The sequence below is a fragment of the Paraphaeosphaeria sporulosa genome, assembly GCF_001642045.1.
Source record: "Paraphaeosphaeria sporulosa strain AP3s5-JAC2a unplaced genomic scaffold CC84scaffold_11, whole genome shotgun sequence".
Lineage (NCBI taxonomy): Eukaryota > Fungi > Ascomycota > Dothideomycetes > Pleosporales > Didymosphaeriaceae > Paraphaeosphaeria > Paraphaeosphaeria sporulosa.
Genome location: NW_017253370.1, coordinates 16,176 through 33,447, shown reverse-complemented (window position 1 = coordinate 33,447; position 17,272 = coordinate 16,176). Strand labels below are relative to the sequence as shown.

At 56.2% G+C, this 17,272-nt stretch overlaps 8 protein-coding genes across 8 annotated transcripts in view; 5 read left to right on the top strand and 3 right to left on the bottom strand.

Annotated features, from left to right (window-relative positions):
* Positions 1-1,015: 1,015 nt before the first annotated feature.
* CC84DRAFT_1262865 (uncharacterized protein) lies at positions 1,016-3,101 on the top strand. The gene is made up of 2 exons (XM_018185183.1): positions 1,016-1,219; positions 1,276-3,101. The coding sequence occupies exons 1-2, from the start codon at positions 1,037-1,039 to the stop codon at positions 3,052-3,054; spliced, it is 1,962 nt and encodes a 653-aa protein (XP_018031126.1). The 5' UTR covers positions 1,016-1,036; the 3' UTR covers positions 3,055-3,101.
* A 399-nt stretch (positions 3,102-3,500) lies between these two features.
* CC84DRAFT_243251 (uncharacterized protein) lies at positions 3,501-3,926 on the top strand. Its single transcript, XM_018185649.1, has one exon. The coding sequence runs from the start codon at positions 3,542-3,544 to the stop codon at positions 3,755-3,757; it is 216 nt and encodes a 71-aa protein (XP_018031125.1). The 5' UTR covers positions 3,501-3,541; the 3' UTR covers positions 3,758-3,926.
* An 863-nt stretch (positions 3,927-4,789) lies between these two features.
* Positions 4,790-5,994, top strand: CC84DRAFT_243126 (uncharacterized protein). Its single transcript, XM_018185648.1, has 2 exons — positions 4,790-5,138; positions 5,191-5,994. The coding sequence occupies exons 1-2, from the start codon at positions 4,947-4,949 to the stop codon at positions 5,827-5,829; spliced, it is 831 nt and encodes a 276-aa protein (XP_018031124.1). The 5' UTR covers positions 4,790-4,946; the 3' UTR covers positions 5,830-5,994.
* Positions 5,995-6,720: 726 nt separating this feature from the next.
* On the bottom strand, positions 6,721-8,740 carry CC84DRAFT_1154011 (glycoside hydrolase family 43 protein). The gene is made up of 3 exons (XM_018176863.1): positions 8,083-8,740; positions 7,944-8,032; positions 6,721-7,885 (listed from the first exon to the last, which is right to left on the bottom strand). The coding sequence occupies exons 1-3, from the start codon at positions 8,342-8,344 to the stop codon at positions 6,773-6,775; spliced, it is 1,464 nt and encodes a 487-aa protein (XP_018031123.1). The 5' UTR covers positions 8,345-8,740; the 3' UTR covers positions 6,721-6,772.
* A 1,179-nt stretch (positions 8,741-9,919) lies between these two features.
* On the bottom strand, positions 9,920-12,109 carry CC84DRAFT_243006 (NADPH oxidase A). The gene is made up of 4 exons (XM_018185647.1): positions 11,810-12,109; positions 11,505-11,759; positions 11,049-11,458; positions 9,920-11,001 (listed from the first exon to the last, which is right to left on the bottom strand). The coding sequence occupies exons 1-4, from the start codon at positions 11,911-11,913 to the stop codon at positions 10,121-10,123; spliced, it is 1,650 nt and encodes a 549-aa protein (XP_018031122.1). The 5' UTR covers positions 11,914-12,109; the 3' UTR covers positions 9,920-10,120.
* A 2,294-nt stretch (positions 12,110-14,403) lies between these two features.
* CC84DRAFT_242945 (uncharacterized protein) lies at positions 14,404-14,968 on the top strand. Its single transcript, XM_018185646.1, has one exon. The coding sequence runs from the start codon at positions 14,466-14,468 to the stop codon at positions 14,784-14,786; it is 321 nt and encodes a 106-aa protein (XP_018031121.1). The 5' UTR covers positions 14,404-14,465; the 3' UTR covers positions 14,787-14,968.
* Positions 14,969-15,140: 172 nt separating this feature from the next.
* CC84DRAFT_1179885 (uncharacterized protein) lies at positions 15,141-15,630 on the top strand (the record flags this gene model as incomplete). The annotated part of the gene is made up of 2 exons (XM_018180441.1): positions 15,141-15,515; positions 15,568-15,630. The coding sequence occupies 2 exons, from the start codon at positions 15,141-15,143 to the stop codon at positions 15,628-15,630; spliced, it is 438 nt and encodes a 145-aa protein (XP_018031120.1).
* Positions 15,631-17,049: 1,419 nt separating this feature from the next.
* Positions 17,050-17,272, bottom strand: part of CC84DRAFT_1154002 (HET-domain-containing protein) — a gene marked incomplete at its 3' end in the record, with an annotated part of 3,879 nt that continues 3,656 nt past the window's right edge. The window contains exon 2 of the mRNA XM_018176862.1: positions 17,050-17,265. Within this exon, the coding sequence (XP_018031119.1) occupies positions 17,050-17,265 (216 nt within the window). The remainder of the gene's footprint in view (positions 17,266-17,272) is intronic.

Sequence of the window (17,272 nt, the reverse complement as noted above, 5' to 3'; positions counted from 1 at the left end):
ATAGGGGTGGACAACGTAGGTGAGCCAAGAACAGGAGGCCTATATGCCCGCACTGGGTGGCAGTCGCTGCCGCAGCCCAAGCCGTCTGAGAGCATAGCAAATTAGCTTGAGATGTCCACAGCTAGAGTCCGTGGGCAAATAGAGCTTCTAGCATTTCTAGGAGGAAGGCGCATAACCAACGCCAGGAAGGACTCGATTGTGTCCATACCCAACCTGCCCGATCAGGTAAACCCACGGCCCCATCGAACGCTGCGCTCGAGTACCGCCGCAAAACCGGCCCCACCACGTGGCCAACATACTTGATTGGGCAAATGATCGAAAAGCGTCGATTGCGGTGCATGAGTCCCGCCGCGAACCGCGCTGACGGCGGTTCGAATGTTCGGCGGCGTGACGGCGGCCACAAAGCAGCTTGCGTGGACACGTTCTCGTTGATGATACAAAGTCTCACTCACGGCATGCTGCTGTGTATGTGTCCGTCGCCGAAAGCCAAGCAACAGGGCATAGTCATGGGTTCGTCCAGGCAGGCGGTGGGAACTGGTTCGCGTCTGTAGCTGCAGCATCTGAAGCACGACAGGGCGACTGCGTGAAGCCCCTCGTCAAACGGGGTGGTAATGTTCAGAACCAGTTCCGGAGAAGATTGTTGAAATACATCGCTACGAACCGAATGATATGCTGCTGAGCTCAACTCGAATTCGAGCAGACTCGCAAGAAGAAAGTGCAATCGAGTTTAAGAAGCACCCAGTTTTGTCAAGCGCACCGATTGCTCAATGAGGCTATAGCTGGCGCCGCAAGGCCCATGTGAATTTTCTAAGCTCCCCATTCCGCCCTGTGTTATTCCTCAAACTACCGCTACATGTAAGTTATATGCAGAGGAAGGTTGGCAGTGTTCCAAAGGTGGGCCCATGTCGAGGTCTACCTTCCGGCATTTCGGAACGAAAAGCGCGCTAATCCCGTTGTGGATGCTTGTTTACAATGTTGGCAAAACGCCAGCAGAGTGTGGCAACAAGTCCCGACTCGACAACACGCCAGCGCCGCCATGGAGGGCACCTTCAACCTAAAGACGGCTTCTGAGTACATTAACAATCTACTGCTCGCACGAGGCTTACTGCGCGATGGAAAAAAAATACAGTTTGCGCATCCGTCGCGAGGAGAGGGCGGAAAGGAAGTCACCATGGCCCAGATCATCAATCTGGTGCACGACCTCATACTGAAGCGAGACGTACGTCGTTGCATGCGCACATGCACCTTCTCTGGTACTAATTGCTGTCTCTGCAGCGCGACCAGGAACAGCGGGAGACGGTTGCTGGCACGCTTCGAACCTTGCGCAGCGAAGCCACGCGCCAGACGCTCGCCATCGAGAAGCTCCAAACGAAAAATGCAGACCTCACGCGACAGGTTTCCCTGGCCCAGTCGCAGGAGCGCTCCGCGCGCGCTGCCCTCCGTGCCGCCGAATCGTCTGCCCGCAGCCTGCGCGAAGAAATGTTGCGATTGAAGACGACCGTCCAACAGGTCCGGACCAGCTGCGCCAACGACGTGCGGAAGCGTGAAGTCCAGATACAGCGGCTCAAGGGGCACTTGACAACCCAGCAACGCGGAAACAAGACTGGGCTGGTGGGCGCGAGCATCACCATTAACCCAGGCCTCACAGGCGCGGGCGGCATGACTGCCAGCATGCGCGACGATGCGCCCGACGTGGACGACCCCGGATACAGCCTGAAGCAAGAAACCACCGAATTCCTCACACAGCTAAGCCAGAGCCTGAGCGACGAAAACGACAACCTCATCGGCTTGGTCAGGACGGCCATCGGCACATTGAAAGAGCTGCAAGGCATGCCCGATGAGCGGAATGAAGGTGAGGATCTATCTGCTATCCGGGAAGAAGACGAAAACACCCAGCAAGGCATGCTTCATGCGCTACCCACGAGCTACGAAGCATTGGCAACTGAGTTGGACACGCTGCTGGAGAATCTGAAGCACCTTCTGACGAACCCCAACTTCGTGCCTCTTGAGGAAGTTGAGTCACGGGAAGAAGAGATCATTCGACTAAGAGCAGGCTGGGAGAAGATGGAAACGCGGCTGAGGGAAGCCTTCATGTTGATGGAGACTTGGAGACGACGCATGGCTAGCGGCGGCGATACAATCAACCTCGATGAGCTCAAGCTGGGCCTCGGTCTCGGTATGGGCTTGGAGAGCGTGAACAATGAAGACATGTCCATGATTGCTGAAGACGAGGAGGAGCTGGAGGACGAGGAAGGCACGAGCTCGGTCTTCGACGAAGAGGTAGACGGAGCAGAGGACGCAGACGAGCTACAAGACCCACCTTCCCCAGACGTGGACCCCCTGCCCGAAAAGAAGGCGGCATCAGAGATATTCAGCTTGAAGCTGCAGCCAAATCCGGCGGCGCTTAAGGAGACCAACGGCAATCCCAAATCGCCCGCTCGATCGCCGCGGAAAGTCGCATTTTCGGCGTCGATCCCCAACACACCCTCTTCTCAAGTGGAGATTGAAAACACAGAGGCATCCGGGCTCGAGCTGGTCGGTATGGAAAAGCCCAAGCGCCCAACATCCCGTTCTGAAGAGCGCGTATCCCGGCCAACTAGCCAGGATGAACGGACTCCTCGTCAAGTACGTTGCGACAAGATGGTATCTAGCATCTGCAAGATGGCCAGCAAAGTCACTTTTTCTTCTTCTCCTTCCCTCTCCCCGCTCGGCTCAATAATCGATCTCGCTCCTAACGAAGACTGGCAGGCCAACAAGCGGCTCTCGAGCCCACATGCGCACCCAGACGAACCGTCGCCCAAGCTGACCGTGCAGGATAAGCTCAAGGTTGCGCAGGCGGAGGCGGAAGCAGCCGCCATTGCCGAGGGATCAAAGGCCAGGACTGCCAAGAAAGAAAAGGACGACGCTGCAGCTGTAGGTGTGGAGCGAGAACGAGAGCGAAGGCAGAGGCGGCCGAGTCGGTCGTCGCCAATGAAGACGCGGATCGGTGGGCGGCCAAAGCGGAGAAAGAGCACGCTTACGCCTGAAGAGCTAGATAATCTGCTCGGTGTGTAGGTGTAAGCGACGCTCGAGCTGAGCTAGATGTGGTGTACGAATACATGCATGATTTCTTCACGAGTTGGGGGAGCGCATGACGTTGGTGCCTGGCGTCTTGTTTAGCACGAGCAATCTGTTGGGCTGGTCTTCCCGGTCTACGGGCCATGGTTGGTGTGAGGCCACTAAAGCACTTTGTTGAATGGCGTTGCGAGAACGAGGACGCATGATCACTGGCCAGGGGTGGCGCGTAGGCATGGGGTATCTCCGATCCAGCTCCAGTGCCGATAATTTGGGGGCTGGGAACAGCCGTGCTGATGAGCGAATCATGGACAGTATGCCAGGAACCACGATTCTCTCACGTACGAGTTCCACTTGTCTTGAGCAACGTCTCCCTAGGCTGCGAACAAGAGTGAGACCAGCCAGCAGCCAGAGGGACCGTGGGCTTTTAGGTTTCGGCCACAGTGTCGCGATATTGCAAAGGGAGCCTGATTTGGGCTCCACCGTGATGGCGTATCCAGCCATCGTCTGCTCATGTCACGGCCTGGCGACGACGGTCGCTCGAATGGCCGGTTTGCTCGAGCCGCTGTCCCTTCGGATCTTCTGTGAACTCATCATGCTCCAGTCCCGTGCCTCCCAAGTTCGATATCGAGCTCATCTTGTGGACCTGCACTTTGCTGCACATCATCAAGCCTATCTTCACGCGACATCCCGCTCGCGATAGCACCATGGGCTCAGTCCTCGAACGCAGTCGTGGTGGTTGCACCGGTCAAGCCACCGAGCTATTAGGCGCCGAGTCCCACTCTGGTGAATTTTGTGTCCAGATGACCGCTGTCTGCGCATGCGATTGGGTGCAGTGTCCAGCTGGGCAAGCAGATGGGTGAAAAGGCCGCAAATTAATGCAGACGCAGCAGGGATGCGGATACAAAAAGACGCGGATGCGGCAGGCAGCTGACGGCATAATATGCCCCGCAACGGGCAAGCGGCAGCTTGTTTGGAGTGTTTGCTGCAGTGTGATGGAAGCGGGATGCAGGCCCTCGCGAGCAGTCACCAAGTGGTGGGCGTTGCGGCGCGCCATTGGCTGCGTGTTTTCACTCGGCGGCCGTGCACCACAGCAGACCCACTCTGGACGCCCCCGCACAACGGAGCCAATGGCGGCGCGCGCCCTCAGCGCCCGGCTACACAACCCTCGTCCGCGTCCACTCCCGCATCGCGGTCAAGCGCTGGCCTACATTCGATAGACTGCAACCCACCGCGCCTTCCCTGCCCGCTCCCTGCCGTGCAGCTGCACAAGCAATCAATGGCACCCGGCAGGAGCGAGACCTCTTCCGAACTCTGTGTAGTGCGAGGGCAGCCAATATGCCGGTCGGTAAGCGCATCCCAGCCTGCCACCCGCTGAGGGCCCGATATATAGTGGCCTTGTCGCCCCTCCAGCTTTTCCTCTCCAGCAAGCGTGTGAAGTTCCAGGAGCTGTGTACCGTTGTTTTTTTGTATCCTTTTCTTCCCTCTTCGTTTCTTTCCCCACCCCCACCTACACATTCGCCACAGGCCTGGTGCCACTAATACCATCTTTACCGCCGACCTCACTTTTTGCATCATCACGACTGTCTTTGTCTCGAAAGAGAGGAGACTGTTCTTTGTACGCTAATTCGATTCAATACCGTGGCCGGTCCACACACAACGTAATACCAGTTCTCTTGCTCAAGACGACAACTGCATCTGCCCCAGTTCGGTGCTTGAGACAGCACTTCTGACAGGCAATTGCGCAATCTCGCTTTCTTCACGCACTCTTTACGCTCTACTCAGCAATCCGACGTCTATCCATTAGCTTGGCCGGGACCGAAGGAAAAAGAGTATCATAATTTGCCAATTTCTTTGTATATCGACGGAAAGAATTGGATCGAACCTCCACAATGGCAGCTATTCAGCTCAACTTTTCGCTCCGCACGTCGAGCGGCTGCAAGACAGTGCATCTGCTAGGATCATGGGATAACTACGCGGGACAGCTTCCGCTCTCCAAGGACCCGAAGAAGAGCGGCGGCTGGTTGGGATGCTTCAAATTCCAGGGCGCGACCTTGAAGCAGGGCCAGCGGTATTGGTACTACGTACGTTGTCTTTCTCCACCCTCTGCAAAAAGCCCCAGTCTAACAACCGCAGTACATCATCGATGGCTACCACGTCTCGCACGACCCCGCCAAGGACCACACCACCGAGCCCACCACCGGCCGCAAACTCAACATCCTCGACATCCCCGGCAAGACCTCCAAGACGTCCTCGTCCTCACACAGCTCCTCCCGCTCCTCAGGCACATCCCGCGAACAGCGCCGCGTAAGCACCCAGTCCATCCCAAAGGGCCGCTCCATCTCGCCCTCCAAGATCGTCGCGCCAAAGCCAAACCGCCCCTACCAAACCCGCGAAGTCATACAAACCCAATACGACAAGGCGACCCTCGACGCGCTATCCTCGCGCTTCGCACGACATACCATCTCGCCTGCGTCGTCGGCAACAAGCATCTCCGAAGACGACTCCGAATTTGACTCTGATGATTCTGGCTCAGACGTGCCGTCGCTGACCTCCCGGTCGACAAACTCCTCCTCGCCAAGCAGTATCTCGAGCGGCAGCTCGTGCTGCACGTGCGAGCGGTACGGCATCACGCGGAGCGGGGACCGCGTCAAGCTCGACTGCGGCGGCGCGCGGTGCGGATATAGTGACGACAGCTCAGAGTGCTCATCCGAAGATGAATACGTGTACGAGCAAAAGACGACGAGGCGGCAGGGCGTGGTGATTCGGTCCTAACCTTGCCAGCCACTTACCCGCCACTGGCAGCTGACCACTGTGCGACGAAGGTTTTTCGATCCAACTTCTTTTCTCTTGTCGATATTTTTGATGATACTTCTTTTTCTTTCCTTTATTGACACGACATGTTACGTCACGACCACTACACGCTCGTTGGATAGAACGACTATTTTTTTTTTTATTGCTGCTGGTGTTGGAGCTTTAGGGGGTTGCGGGGGAAGCAGGCTTTTGCGCGGCGCAAGGCACGCCGGGGACATCTATTCGTCTATAGGAATATGATTCGCTTGGCTCGTGCATGAAACGGATCTACATGGCTGTGCTGCGACGTGATGTATGAGGGCAAAGACGGTGCTGCTACTGTCGGCGTGACATGGAGAAGTGGTGTCCATACCGCCTTAGCGTACCATAAGTGCATGCTCAACCGCTGTCGAGCAAGCGACAGAAGACAACATGCCGCTGTGATGGCTGCTGCTTGTTCGGACCAAGCAACGCGGGTCTTACATATCGATGCATTCAACGCCACCCGTCGTAGAGGAAAAGTACATGTGTCAACAGAATGATGCACAGTCCGCACACACCTCGTGCGCGGGGGAAAAGACAAAAAATCGAATCCAAAGGTCATGCCACCGACTTAGCTTTTCGACGACGGGTGGCATTGTCTGAAGACTTAGTAGGCAGCGAAGTGCAAAGTGGCGAAAGGCCTGTTCGATGCTGATGTTTTCCAAATTATGATATCTATATATCTATATACAGGGCTTAAGAGCATTGAGAGACAAGTTAGATCTTTGTATACGCGATTGAACGACGCAGATAACTTGACTTCAGCACCGCTCGATAACGCTCCAGTTCAACTCGACGGCAGCAATACCTGATGCGTGATGTCAACAATCGCGGTACAAACTTCATTACACCGTCTAGACTACACTGCGCTGGCGTCACCCATCTACCCCTCCGGCGGATACACCACAATCTTCTCAATATCGGCGCCCCGCACATCAAACCCGTTGCTCAAGCCCCCAATCCGAATCTCATTCTTCCCCTTCCGCAGCTTCAGCTTCAACGGCGTGCTCAGCACAATGCCCTTGTGCGTGTCCCGCTGGAACAGCGTCTCCACTTTCTGGGTATCCCCGTTGACCACGACGCTAGATATCCTGCGCAGCTGCCACGCACCCCCGATGCGGTCCGGCGACCCTCCCGGCTGGTCGCCAAAGCCCATGTCGTCCGTGTTCTGGTAGTAGAAGCTGACCCACTGGCCGTCCTTCGCGCCGGCGCCCTGCACGTTGGAGAACGTGACGGTCGAGTCGTTGCCGTAGATGCCCGTCAGTATGGACCCCGTGTCGGCGAACGCCGCCTCCTGCTTCCACGCCGCGCCCGCCGTACTCGCGGCAGCTCCCTGGTACGTGGTCCCCTGGATCGCGCGGTACTCGCCCGTCTTGACGTCCAAGTCGTAGATATCGTGCCACTCGACGCTTAGCGACTTCTTGCGCTCATCGATGGCGACGGGCAGCCAGATGTAGCGCGATTCCCAGAGAGAGTTGGAGTCCCACTGGTCGCCGAGGTAGAGGTGCGTGGTGCGCTTGCGGCCCTTGATGCGCAGCGCGAAGCCGGACTGCGAGTTGTACGTCCGGGTGTTGAGCGGGGCGACGATGAAGGGCTGGGACCAGGGGCCGGACAGCTTGTCCGCGCGGAACGCGACGACGTTGTTAGGGCGGTAGCCAGTTTTGTGGGACATGAGGGCAAAGTAGGACGACTCTGTCTGGATGATGGTGGGGGCCTCGAGGTCGTACTTGTCGAAGCGGTGGACGACGGTGTCGAGGGCGGTTTTGTTGGAGTTATACGAGGTGAGGTAGACGTCACGGGCTTCTTTGCGGTCGCCGTTGGAGTAGAGCGCGTAGGAGCGGCCGTCCTTGTAGTCTGTGAAGACGCCGAAGTCTTGGGACCAGTTGCCGAGGGGGGAAGTGGCGTCGACGAAACTGTAGGGTCCGGTGATGTTATCTGCTTGGGCAAAACCTTGAAGGAGCAGCCCGTAGGTGGAGTTGTCGGCGTGCCAGAACATCTACTTTTGTGAGCGAGTGTACTATAATCGATAACGGATACTTTGGATAGCCACTTACGTGGTATTTCTCTGTGGCATCGCTGTAGACGACCTTTGGTCTCTGGATGATCATTTTCGGGTCGAGGTATGGATGTCCTTCAACGGGCTCTGTCTGCAGTCAGGATCACATATCACAATCGCTCAGCAGCATAACTTACTCAATGCGAACCCATGCGATTCCCAAGTCGCCAGATCGTCCGAGCTGTAGACTGCAACTCCGCCGCCCTCGACCTGTCCCTGCACCTTGTACTCGCCAAACAAGAAGAACTTGCCCGACTCCTCATCTACCGTCACGCACCCAGCATGTGCATTGACCAGGTTCCCAGCTGTATCTCTCCATCGTGCGCCAGGAACGATCCATTTCGCGCTCGCCAGCCCAGCGGCCAGCAACAGCTGGCTCGACAGCCTTGGAATATACATTAAGAAGTTACTCGTGGGCGATGTGCCTTCTCAATGGCACGAGGTACCTTTTCAATCCTGTCATTGCGGTTTTAATATATGAGAAGCCAAGACGGTTCCGGGGGCAATTACCCCGAATCCAGGAACAGCGCGGGGCTCCGCATCTTGGGGCGAGCGGCGATCATCACGTTTCTCCAGGTTCGGGAACATTTCTGGATTCTCGGTGCTGGGCGCGGAGAAATTGACCGTGTGCTGTAGCGACACAGGGCTTCGGTGTTCTGCGCTAATTTTGCGTCCTGAGGATGGCCGGGCAGATGCGGCTTACATTGTGCACGTCTTTGTGTATGGATCCATAAATTGAGCTGTAGCTAAGCCATTGTTTAGGGGCGACATGTTCGAGTGCAAAAACCCAACTGTCATGACGAGATGGATGTTCGGGACATGTACTGTCCGCGAGTGTGAGTCTTCTTACGCTAACCGTATTTGCACTAGCTACTCTGAAACCACGACGCCGTAACCGCAGAGCCAGAGTATGTCTTCTTCCAGGTGTACCAGTCAGCCAAGACGCCAGACAAGATTAAGTTCTTCGAGAACTAGGATGCGAGCTTGGAGTGGCTGATGAATGTAAGTTTGTCACCTATGTCGTCCATTCAGTGGAAGCGTGGGGAGACTGGTCTTAGTCTTTTGTCGGTCGTTGTTTCGGCATATGGAGAGGATGTAGCTGACATCGAGGACAGGTGCAGGTCAAGAAAGAATATAAGAAAGAATAGTACAAAGAGTATACGGAGACTACGACGCCGATGTGGGTGAAGCCCAGAGAACACGAGCTTTACGTGGGGATGCCGGGGAATGAATAGGTCATGGTGAAGGATGCGATGTTGAAATAGATTCCTCACAACAGTGGTAGACAACATACGTGTGACATACCAATGGCCTTCAATCTCGCGTGCGTCCCGCCGCCGGGTGCTATTCCAAACTTCCTTTCCTGATCGATTGCTAGGTAAATTTAGAGAGGTCGTTGAGTGATCCAAGATTGTGCATTGTATGCCACTGCTGTGCCAACCGAGTAGAACAAGCTTATATGACTCTCCACAAAGTCTTCTATAAAACCGTGGAAAGAATCCACACCAGAGCATGAAGCCCTGTCACCATTGTCTTTTACAGCACTGCTATTTACGACCGAATCTATGTCCAGCCCTCTCAATCAATCCCCTTTTCCTCGCACTTCCCGTCCGCATCCTGTCCAGGAGACGTGCTCCAAACCGTCCTATATTCACCTGCCCTATACACCCCACTCCCACCCCTTCATCTCCCCCGCCAGGCCCGGTACACTTTTTCCCGCCCCCAACCCCCCACGTACGATCCTCGCACCACCATCCGGCAGCAAGTCCACCCGAACGACACTGACACCGGCCTGGCAGCTTGGCGCCAAGCGCCTGTTGACAGATAGCGCCGCGCCGCGCAGGCATATGCGGCTCTGCAAGTTTCGGCGGGAAATTACGTGTGCGCTCGAGGGCCAAGAGAACCTATACGAACCTCGTTAGGGATTGAATCATGCAGTTGAGGCGCGATTGAGGTCGAGGGAAAGCACCATCGAGGTTGAGGGTGATAAAGGTTTGATTTGACATGATTGACATACAAGACCCTCTTTCAAGCAGAGGAGAAGGAAAAGCATAGCATAGGTATTTCCACAGCGTAGACATGGACATAGACATAGGTATTCCGCTTCCACCTGCCACCAGTCGTCCTTGGATTCCATCTCCAATTCGCGACTCCAAAAAGTACAATGCACCGCATCTAGAAATGCTCCTTCCAAAATTTGAAGTTGACCTCCTGGCACCTCGCCGCCTTGCACGCGCGCTTGATGTCCCTCGCCGCAACATTCGGGCCGCAGAAGTACACACCGACATCCGTCCTCAGCGTGCTCTCCAGCCCGCCAATGTACGTCCGATCGATGATACCGTCGCGCATGCCGCACAGCAAGCGCTGGAAGTCGGGGCGGCCAAAGTTGGTCCTTGACTTGAGCTCGGTGAGGGGATCCTTGTCGGTGCCGACGGAGTTGAGGACAATGTTCTGCGCAGTATTTGAGTCGATTTTCTGGGTAAGGTATGTGTGGATGCGGAGGAACTGGTCGGTTTCGTTGCCGCCCATGGACTGTGCTTCGAGCGAGGAGAGCAGCGTCTGGAACCACTCGAACGAAGACGTGTCCTTGCAGACCCAGATGAATTCGACGCGGCGAAGGCGCTTGGGAGGGTTGGGCGAGAGACGCATGTGGTAGATGGATTTGAGGATGGACGCCCAGGGTGTCACTCCGATACCGGTACCGATGAGCACGGCGATTTCGTTTTCGAAGACGTCCTCGGCGGGCGCTCCGTAAGGGCCGTCGATGCGGAGCGCGGGCATCTTTTGGCCGTGCTGCAGCGCGATTTCGTACATGCCCATCGGGTCAAGGTCGTCGTAGAGCTTGGATTGCGACATACCCGCACCGAGGGCGTCCGCGAGAGCGCGGGTGAAGTCACCAACCTGGCGCACATGGACAGAGATGTAGGGGTCCTGAGGGCAGGAGGTGATGGTGAAGGGATGCCACTGGTGGTAGCTGACTTCTGGGCAGTTGAGGAACAGCCACTGTCCGGGCTTGTACTTCATGCTGGGCTTGGTGAATTGGATCTCAACAGCATCTATCAAGCATCAGGCTCAGCTCAAAGCTCGCAGGTGATTTACTTACCGTATGGGTGGCGGACAACCTTGACGATCTGGGTCTGCCTCCTGCAGCGGATCTCTCGGTACAGGCGGTCCATGAGGTACAGGCCTCCACCGACAAGCTCCCATCGCCAGCCTTCGTAACCAATGCAGTGGGTCCAGAAGCCTTCGTGGTCGAAGGGCGAAAAGGGAGCAGCGGTGTCGCGCACGAAGCAGCTAGTAGCGTGCGTGTACATGCCGAGCAGGAATGGGATGAAGAGGTGGTGGGTGTACCAGAAAGTCTCGAACGACTGCTGTCGGATCCTGTGGTGGGCGGTGGTGTAGATGAGCAACATCATGAGCAACATGAGGTGTCCAGTAACTCCACCAGCCTGGGTGTAATGAATCTGGAGAGCGATTTCCGGACGCACTTGTGTCCTCTCGACATTGAAGAAACTAGGACAATTAGTGGGGTTCAGCGTTGCCGCAAGTGGAGACGTACTTGACATAATGCGCCGATGTGTGGATAATTGTGAAGAAAACCATGGCGTAGGCGACTTGTCGATGGAACCACATGGACTCGTCCAGCGGTAGCCATCGGACTTTGGGCCGAATCATTCGTAGCAAGTTGCGGCACATGGGCATGACAATGACCATGGTGTCGACCGACAGCACCAACCCTGCACCGCGAGAGGACCACACGGAAAACTGCAGGGCGTTCAAAGGTGCGAGTCTAGGCTCAATTGCCTGTTTCCACCTGCGCGAGGTCAGTAAGTGTGTGAGAGCGAGCTTGGTACGGCGACGTACCATCCTATGCCGAATATCGCCCAGTGGAAGCCCCAAAAGAAGAAGTTGAACGCCAGCTTCTGTGGCGTGAAGAAGCCGCGCCATACTGATCCGCCGCCCGCCATGATTACTTTTCAAGTGTCGATAATAATATGATCCTATGTGGAGTTCGGAGCGCGGAGCATCAATCGCAGTCCAAGAGGGCCGGCCGTTCAACGGTGATTACGAGCTATTAAAGAGCGTACGAGAAGGAAAGCGAACGTCGACCGGAGAGGTAAGGGACCCAGTCGACTTCAAACCGGCCAGCCAGATACGAAGTGAAGAAAAGAATGTCGGCGTCGAGCGACGAAGGTGGAGGAGTGGGATGTTGTAGGAAGGAGCGGAGGTAGAGATGACGCCCAAGGCTTCCGGGCACCCAGGGTTAAAGAGGGTAAGCTTTGGGGCCTAGCTAGTGGGTGTAGCGCAGATCAGATGGATCTCGGATGACCAGTGCGTTTTGGGAAGACGGCACGATGTGATGAAACCAACAGGCGCGTTCGGAACGGGCGTGGCTCAAACCGAAGCCCTGATGGTTTGCTGCATAGAAGATGCGATAATGTGGATTACAATTTGCAGCCTCTCGGACAGGGTTTGCGACTCAGGCAGAGATGAAGCGGTACGAAACCCGGAAGGGCTGGGCAGTTGTGATGTTCGTGGAGTGTGTTGTTGGGGTTGCGGCTATGCGATGTGCGCCTAGTGTATGAGGAACGTCTCAAACCTGAAGCGACAGGCACAGAACCATTTTTCCTTGTAGCGGGATGACTGATCGGGAAATATAGAACCGTTGGGCCTGGAGTCTGCACGGCTATGCGGCAAAGCGCGCGGGAGCACGGGCGTTGTGTAATGTAATGGTTGGGTTCGTCCTCGACGACGGCACCGTGAATCAATTCTACAACGACGTAGTGCGCGCTTTGTTAGCGATCTCGCTGCGTGCCTGATCCGCCGACGTGTCTTGACAGCTGCTATGTGCTCGGGTAATTTGAAGTTTTGGTTGTGACCGAGAGGCGATTCGATGATGCGCAGGGGTTCGCTGAGACAGTTCACGTTGGAGCTTGGACAGCGTGACGTGCAAAGAGAAGTGACGCGCGCGAGAGGAGGGCCGCGGAGAGCAGTGTGCTTGTGATAGCAATTGTCAAGCAAGTTCAAAGGTGGAATTGTGGTGGAAGAGCGAGGCTAGATTATGTGCAGCATTGCGCCAACCCAGCACGCTGCTTGCGGGCGACGTCGGTGTCTTGGGCAGGATCCCCCTGCAAGGTGCAGCTATTGAGAGGCTTCTGGGTCACCTTCGCTGGACACGCCGGGGCGTGAATGCGCGCACAGGAAGGGTAGTCCTGAGGCGTGTGGACGCTGTGGTTGGCAGCACGACTTTGGAGGGCTGGACGCCGGGGCGTGGCGCTACCGTTCGAGCCAATGTGCGCGGGCTTGTAACCGCTCAGGACCCCGCGCTAACTCGCCGTAGCGGTGCCGTGCAGGTGGCTTTGGCGTCCAAAATAGTCGTGCCCTTGGACGACGCATCCAGGTCCCACCGTGGCCACGCGATGTAGTCGATGGTTAGTCGAACTGCCGTGGGCGTGGAATGGCATCGCGGGTGGGGCCTTGAGTTCGGGCTGTGATGGCCAAGCCCACAGCGAGGTGCGAGCACCAGCCAGCTGCTATGCAAATGCCTTTAGCGGGGGCCTGAGCCTCTTCGGTCGGCTGCAGCGGGCAGATGCTGTGCGACCAAGATCTCGAATCCTGCGCTACTGGACCGTGCATCAGATGGTTCTGACGAGAGAAAGACGGAGAAGAGCGGCCGAGGTACCCAGGCGCAAAGTCAATTAACAGAGACCGTGAGCGTGAGCAGTACAGGCGATCTGGAATATCTGCTTCCACCGACATTATGTCGGCTACTTGTTTGGATGTGAGGGTACAGTCTTTCGTGCTGCCACGCAGGGTCAACCGGGGAATTGTCGCCGCTGCTTCATCGCGCACTGCCCGATTGGGACGAGCAACGGCAAGGTGATATCAGTGCGTCTTCCAGAAAACCACCCGTTCTCCAACAGCCGCAGTCTGAAAACAACATCAGACCATTGTTTGCGGCATCCATGGTTCGCACTTGACAGACGGATGCATACCCCATCCGGCGCGCGCGCAAGCCCTGCAACTGAAAGCTTGACAGGCACTGCAGCAAACAATGTCATACGACACTCGCTCAGTATCAGACGACATTGTTTTGACAGCGTCTGTCAAGCTCCTGGTGGATCCGCTGTCGCGGACGTCAAGGCCCGGCGTCATGCCTGAGCATGCGGCGGCCGGGGACGGCTTCGCAGCCTGCAGCTTCTGATGTAAACTTTGTCGTACGATGTTGTTTGATGCTCCTGCAATGATCTGCTCGCGGGTGCTCAGGCACACGGATCTGCTGCTCCCGCGCAACGGAGGCACTTGTGCTTCCTGAGGCGTTCCTCGAACCGGGACTGAGGCATCCGGCACGGGCCAATGGCGGTTTTGGGCGGTGGACATGTGCGCAGACACAGCGCAGGGAGTGGGGTCTGCCGCCAGTCATTCACCGCTCCGAACGGGGTCGCACGTGGGAGGAGCATTCCAACATTCCAATATTCCACCGGGCCTCGACTGCGCGCTGCTATCAGAATCCGCAGAGATGCGCTCTGGGCGCTGGCGAACCACACGACGACGCGCGAGTACCGAGCGACCCCACGCCGCGGGCGCGGCTTGGCAGCACCTTCACGTGACGCCTCAGTGCTCGCGGGCGGTGCCCAGAGAGCCGTTGCTGGCCCTCAGTGGCTGCGATGCAGGCTGCGGCGGCGGGCCAGTGCTGGTGGCTGCAGGCGAGCGGGCAGGGGCGGCGCCCGCAAGGGGCCTTGCAGCGGCTAGAGGGCAGCGCATCCCAGCTCGCCCGCCCCCGGCGCATAAGGGCTCGCTGCATTTACGGCTGCCATGCCCTCCCCATCCATCGTCGTGACACGCCTGCTGTAGCATAACCACGCCCTTTCTGCCTCGAGCCGTGCCTGAACCCTCTGCTCCACCGTCGCAGGACAGCCTCAGCCCGCAAGCAACGGCTCCCGTGCCTGAGTCTCATCTGATCGCCGCTTGGACACCACTAAGCCTGAACCGCTCCGCCTGTGACGAACGCCTGCCTCGCCGCCTGGTATAACAAAACCCAGACCCGCCCTGGGCTGCCAGTTGCTCTCTGCTCTAGCTACTGGTAGCTCGCTGCGCGATACAGTCGTTTACCTTTGCCTTCTCTTCGTCTCTGCCGCCGGGTCGGTCTTGCAACTCGTCCTTTCTTTTAATACCTTTTTCAACAGCCGGAGCCATGGGAAAATTAATCAAGAACCACTGGGCGCGCCTGATTGTCCTGACGGCCGCTGCCTACCAGATCGCGGCCGCCATCGAAGCCTTCTTCTGGCCCAAGATCTTCTGGGACTTCCTCACCAAGAACCTCGACGGCGCCGTCAAACCCGTACCTGCCCTCCAGATCATCAACATCATCATGGGCGTCATCGGCCTGGCCTGGGAGTGGCCCCTCGGATTCCTCGCCGGCTCCGGCCTCCACCGCTCCATCGAGGCCCGCCTTATCGTCTACCCGCTCAGCTCCCTCGTCGCTCTTTTGATCTACCAGGGCACCAACGCCGGCCTCTACTACATCATCGGCATGATGGCGTACTTCTGGGCCTACAGCGAAGGCGAGGTACGCTCTTCCATCCATCTCATTCTCAAATTTCCATACTAACATTACAAAGATTGTCTGCCCCGAACCCTGGACCCTCCCCAAGCGCGGTGCAACACGTCGCACCAACGTATAGGCCGCATCTCTTCTCTTCGCAGTCGACGACACGATTCTCTGTAAACGCGGCGGGCACCAGTTCAGCAACTTCACCCAGCCAATTCGATACCATCTTTCCTCACTCGTCGTTTTCACTATACCCGCACTCTGCGGAGGCGTTTGGAATGCATCATCCATGAAGCGACACACATCGTCGAAGTCACGTTTTTACCACGACTATGCTTTTTTAAAGTACGCAAGATTGTGGTTTCCATGCCACTTCTGTCACGCAGCGGGTGTTCAACTCAGCATGCACTGTAGCGATACAAATCAAAACAAATACTAAGATTTCAAATGTGTCTATGCAGTCCGTACTGAACTGCTGCTTGTCCGTTATTCCGATCCACCATGCACCTTTCGCTTGACCGTTCCACCTCAGGCTCGAACCCATTCTCCTAGCCCGCATCGCATTAACTCTTCCCCGTGATCTGCGCCATCAAACACGCGCAGGCGTCTGAGGCGCGCTTGCGTGAGGGCTGAGGCTGCCCGGGTTTCAGGCGCACGGGCCGCAACTGCACTGCGCGCCTGCGACCATCCGACTCAACTAACTTCATAGTACTGATGTCTGTCCAAGCGCACTTGACTAATGATAAGTGCAATATTTATACGTTCTACAACTCTCATCCTTACCCCATGTTAGCCTCTAATACTAGAAAGTGTGTCGTCAACTAATGTGTCGCTCATTCTATTAGTGCTATCCATTACCGGTAGCTCTCCTCTACTACCCCATGTGCGTTCGCAACATAATACACATATGGCGAGCTCGCTGGGCAGGAAAGGAATTCAAGATGGCAAAAATCAATACTGCTGTCAGATTAGATGCTCGCATACAATAAGATATGCTGATGGGCGATGATTCTTGTATATTGTTGATGGATCCATGTTGATTTCTGTCACCTCTGTTCGGTTGGTTTGACCCCTGGGCGGTAGTACGACAATTGCATGGTCCCTGCTCGATTGTCTATCTGACAACTGCAAACTTAAACGGGAACCCAAGGTGAGGAGTATGCATCCCGGCAGTTTCTCCGCGCTGGCGGCAAGTCAGTAGAACGCGTGTGATCGGACGTGCGCCTTTAGTAGCGTACGGATATGTCTGCGGGTCACACGATGGCTGGGAACTGCGGCTTCGAGCGCCTCGCCTTAGGTAGCTCTTATTACCGATTTGCAGGCAGCGATTCTTCCGGATTTCTACGCAAGTGTTGCAGCCAGCCAGGCTTCATACTCGCTGCTGGCTTAGGCCTACTGTCTCGCTGCGTATCTTTGCTGTGGTGAGTGGATTTACGCCCTCCGGAAAAGGTTCCAGCAGCATCCATCACTGAATTACTACATACTGTTGAAAGTACACTTGATTTCCCTGATTTATGGCATTGGCCTCTAGGATCCACATCCAAAGGTGACGTTACGAGACATTATTAAGATGATCCGCTCGCCAGCTCTTTAGCGCATCCAGCGACAACTGTGTATGAGGATGTTGCTCGCCAAGGACCTGCTGGCGATGGTGGAAGCATATTTCCATCAGTGCAAGAGCCTCTTCGTGACGAGCTTGAGACTGCAGCGTAAAGGCAAGACTATTAATACTGGTCAGCGTGGAAGGATGCTCTTCGCCAAGCACTCTCTTCCTC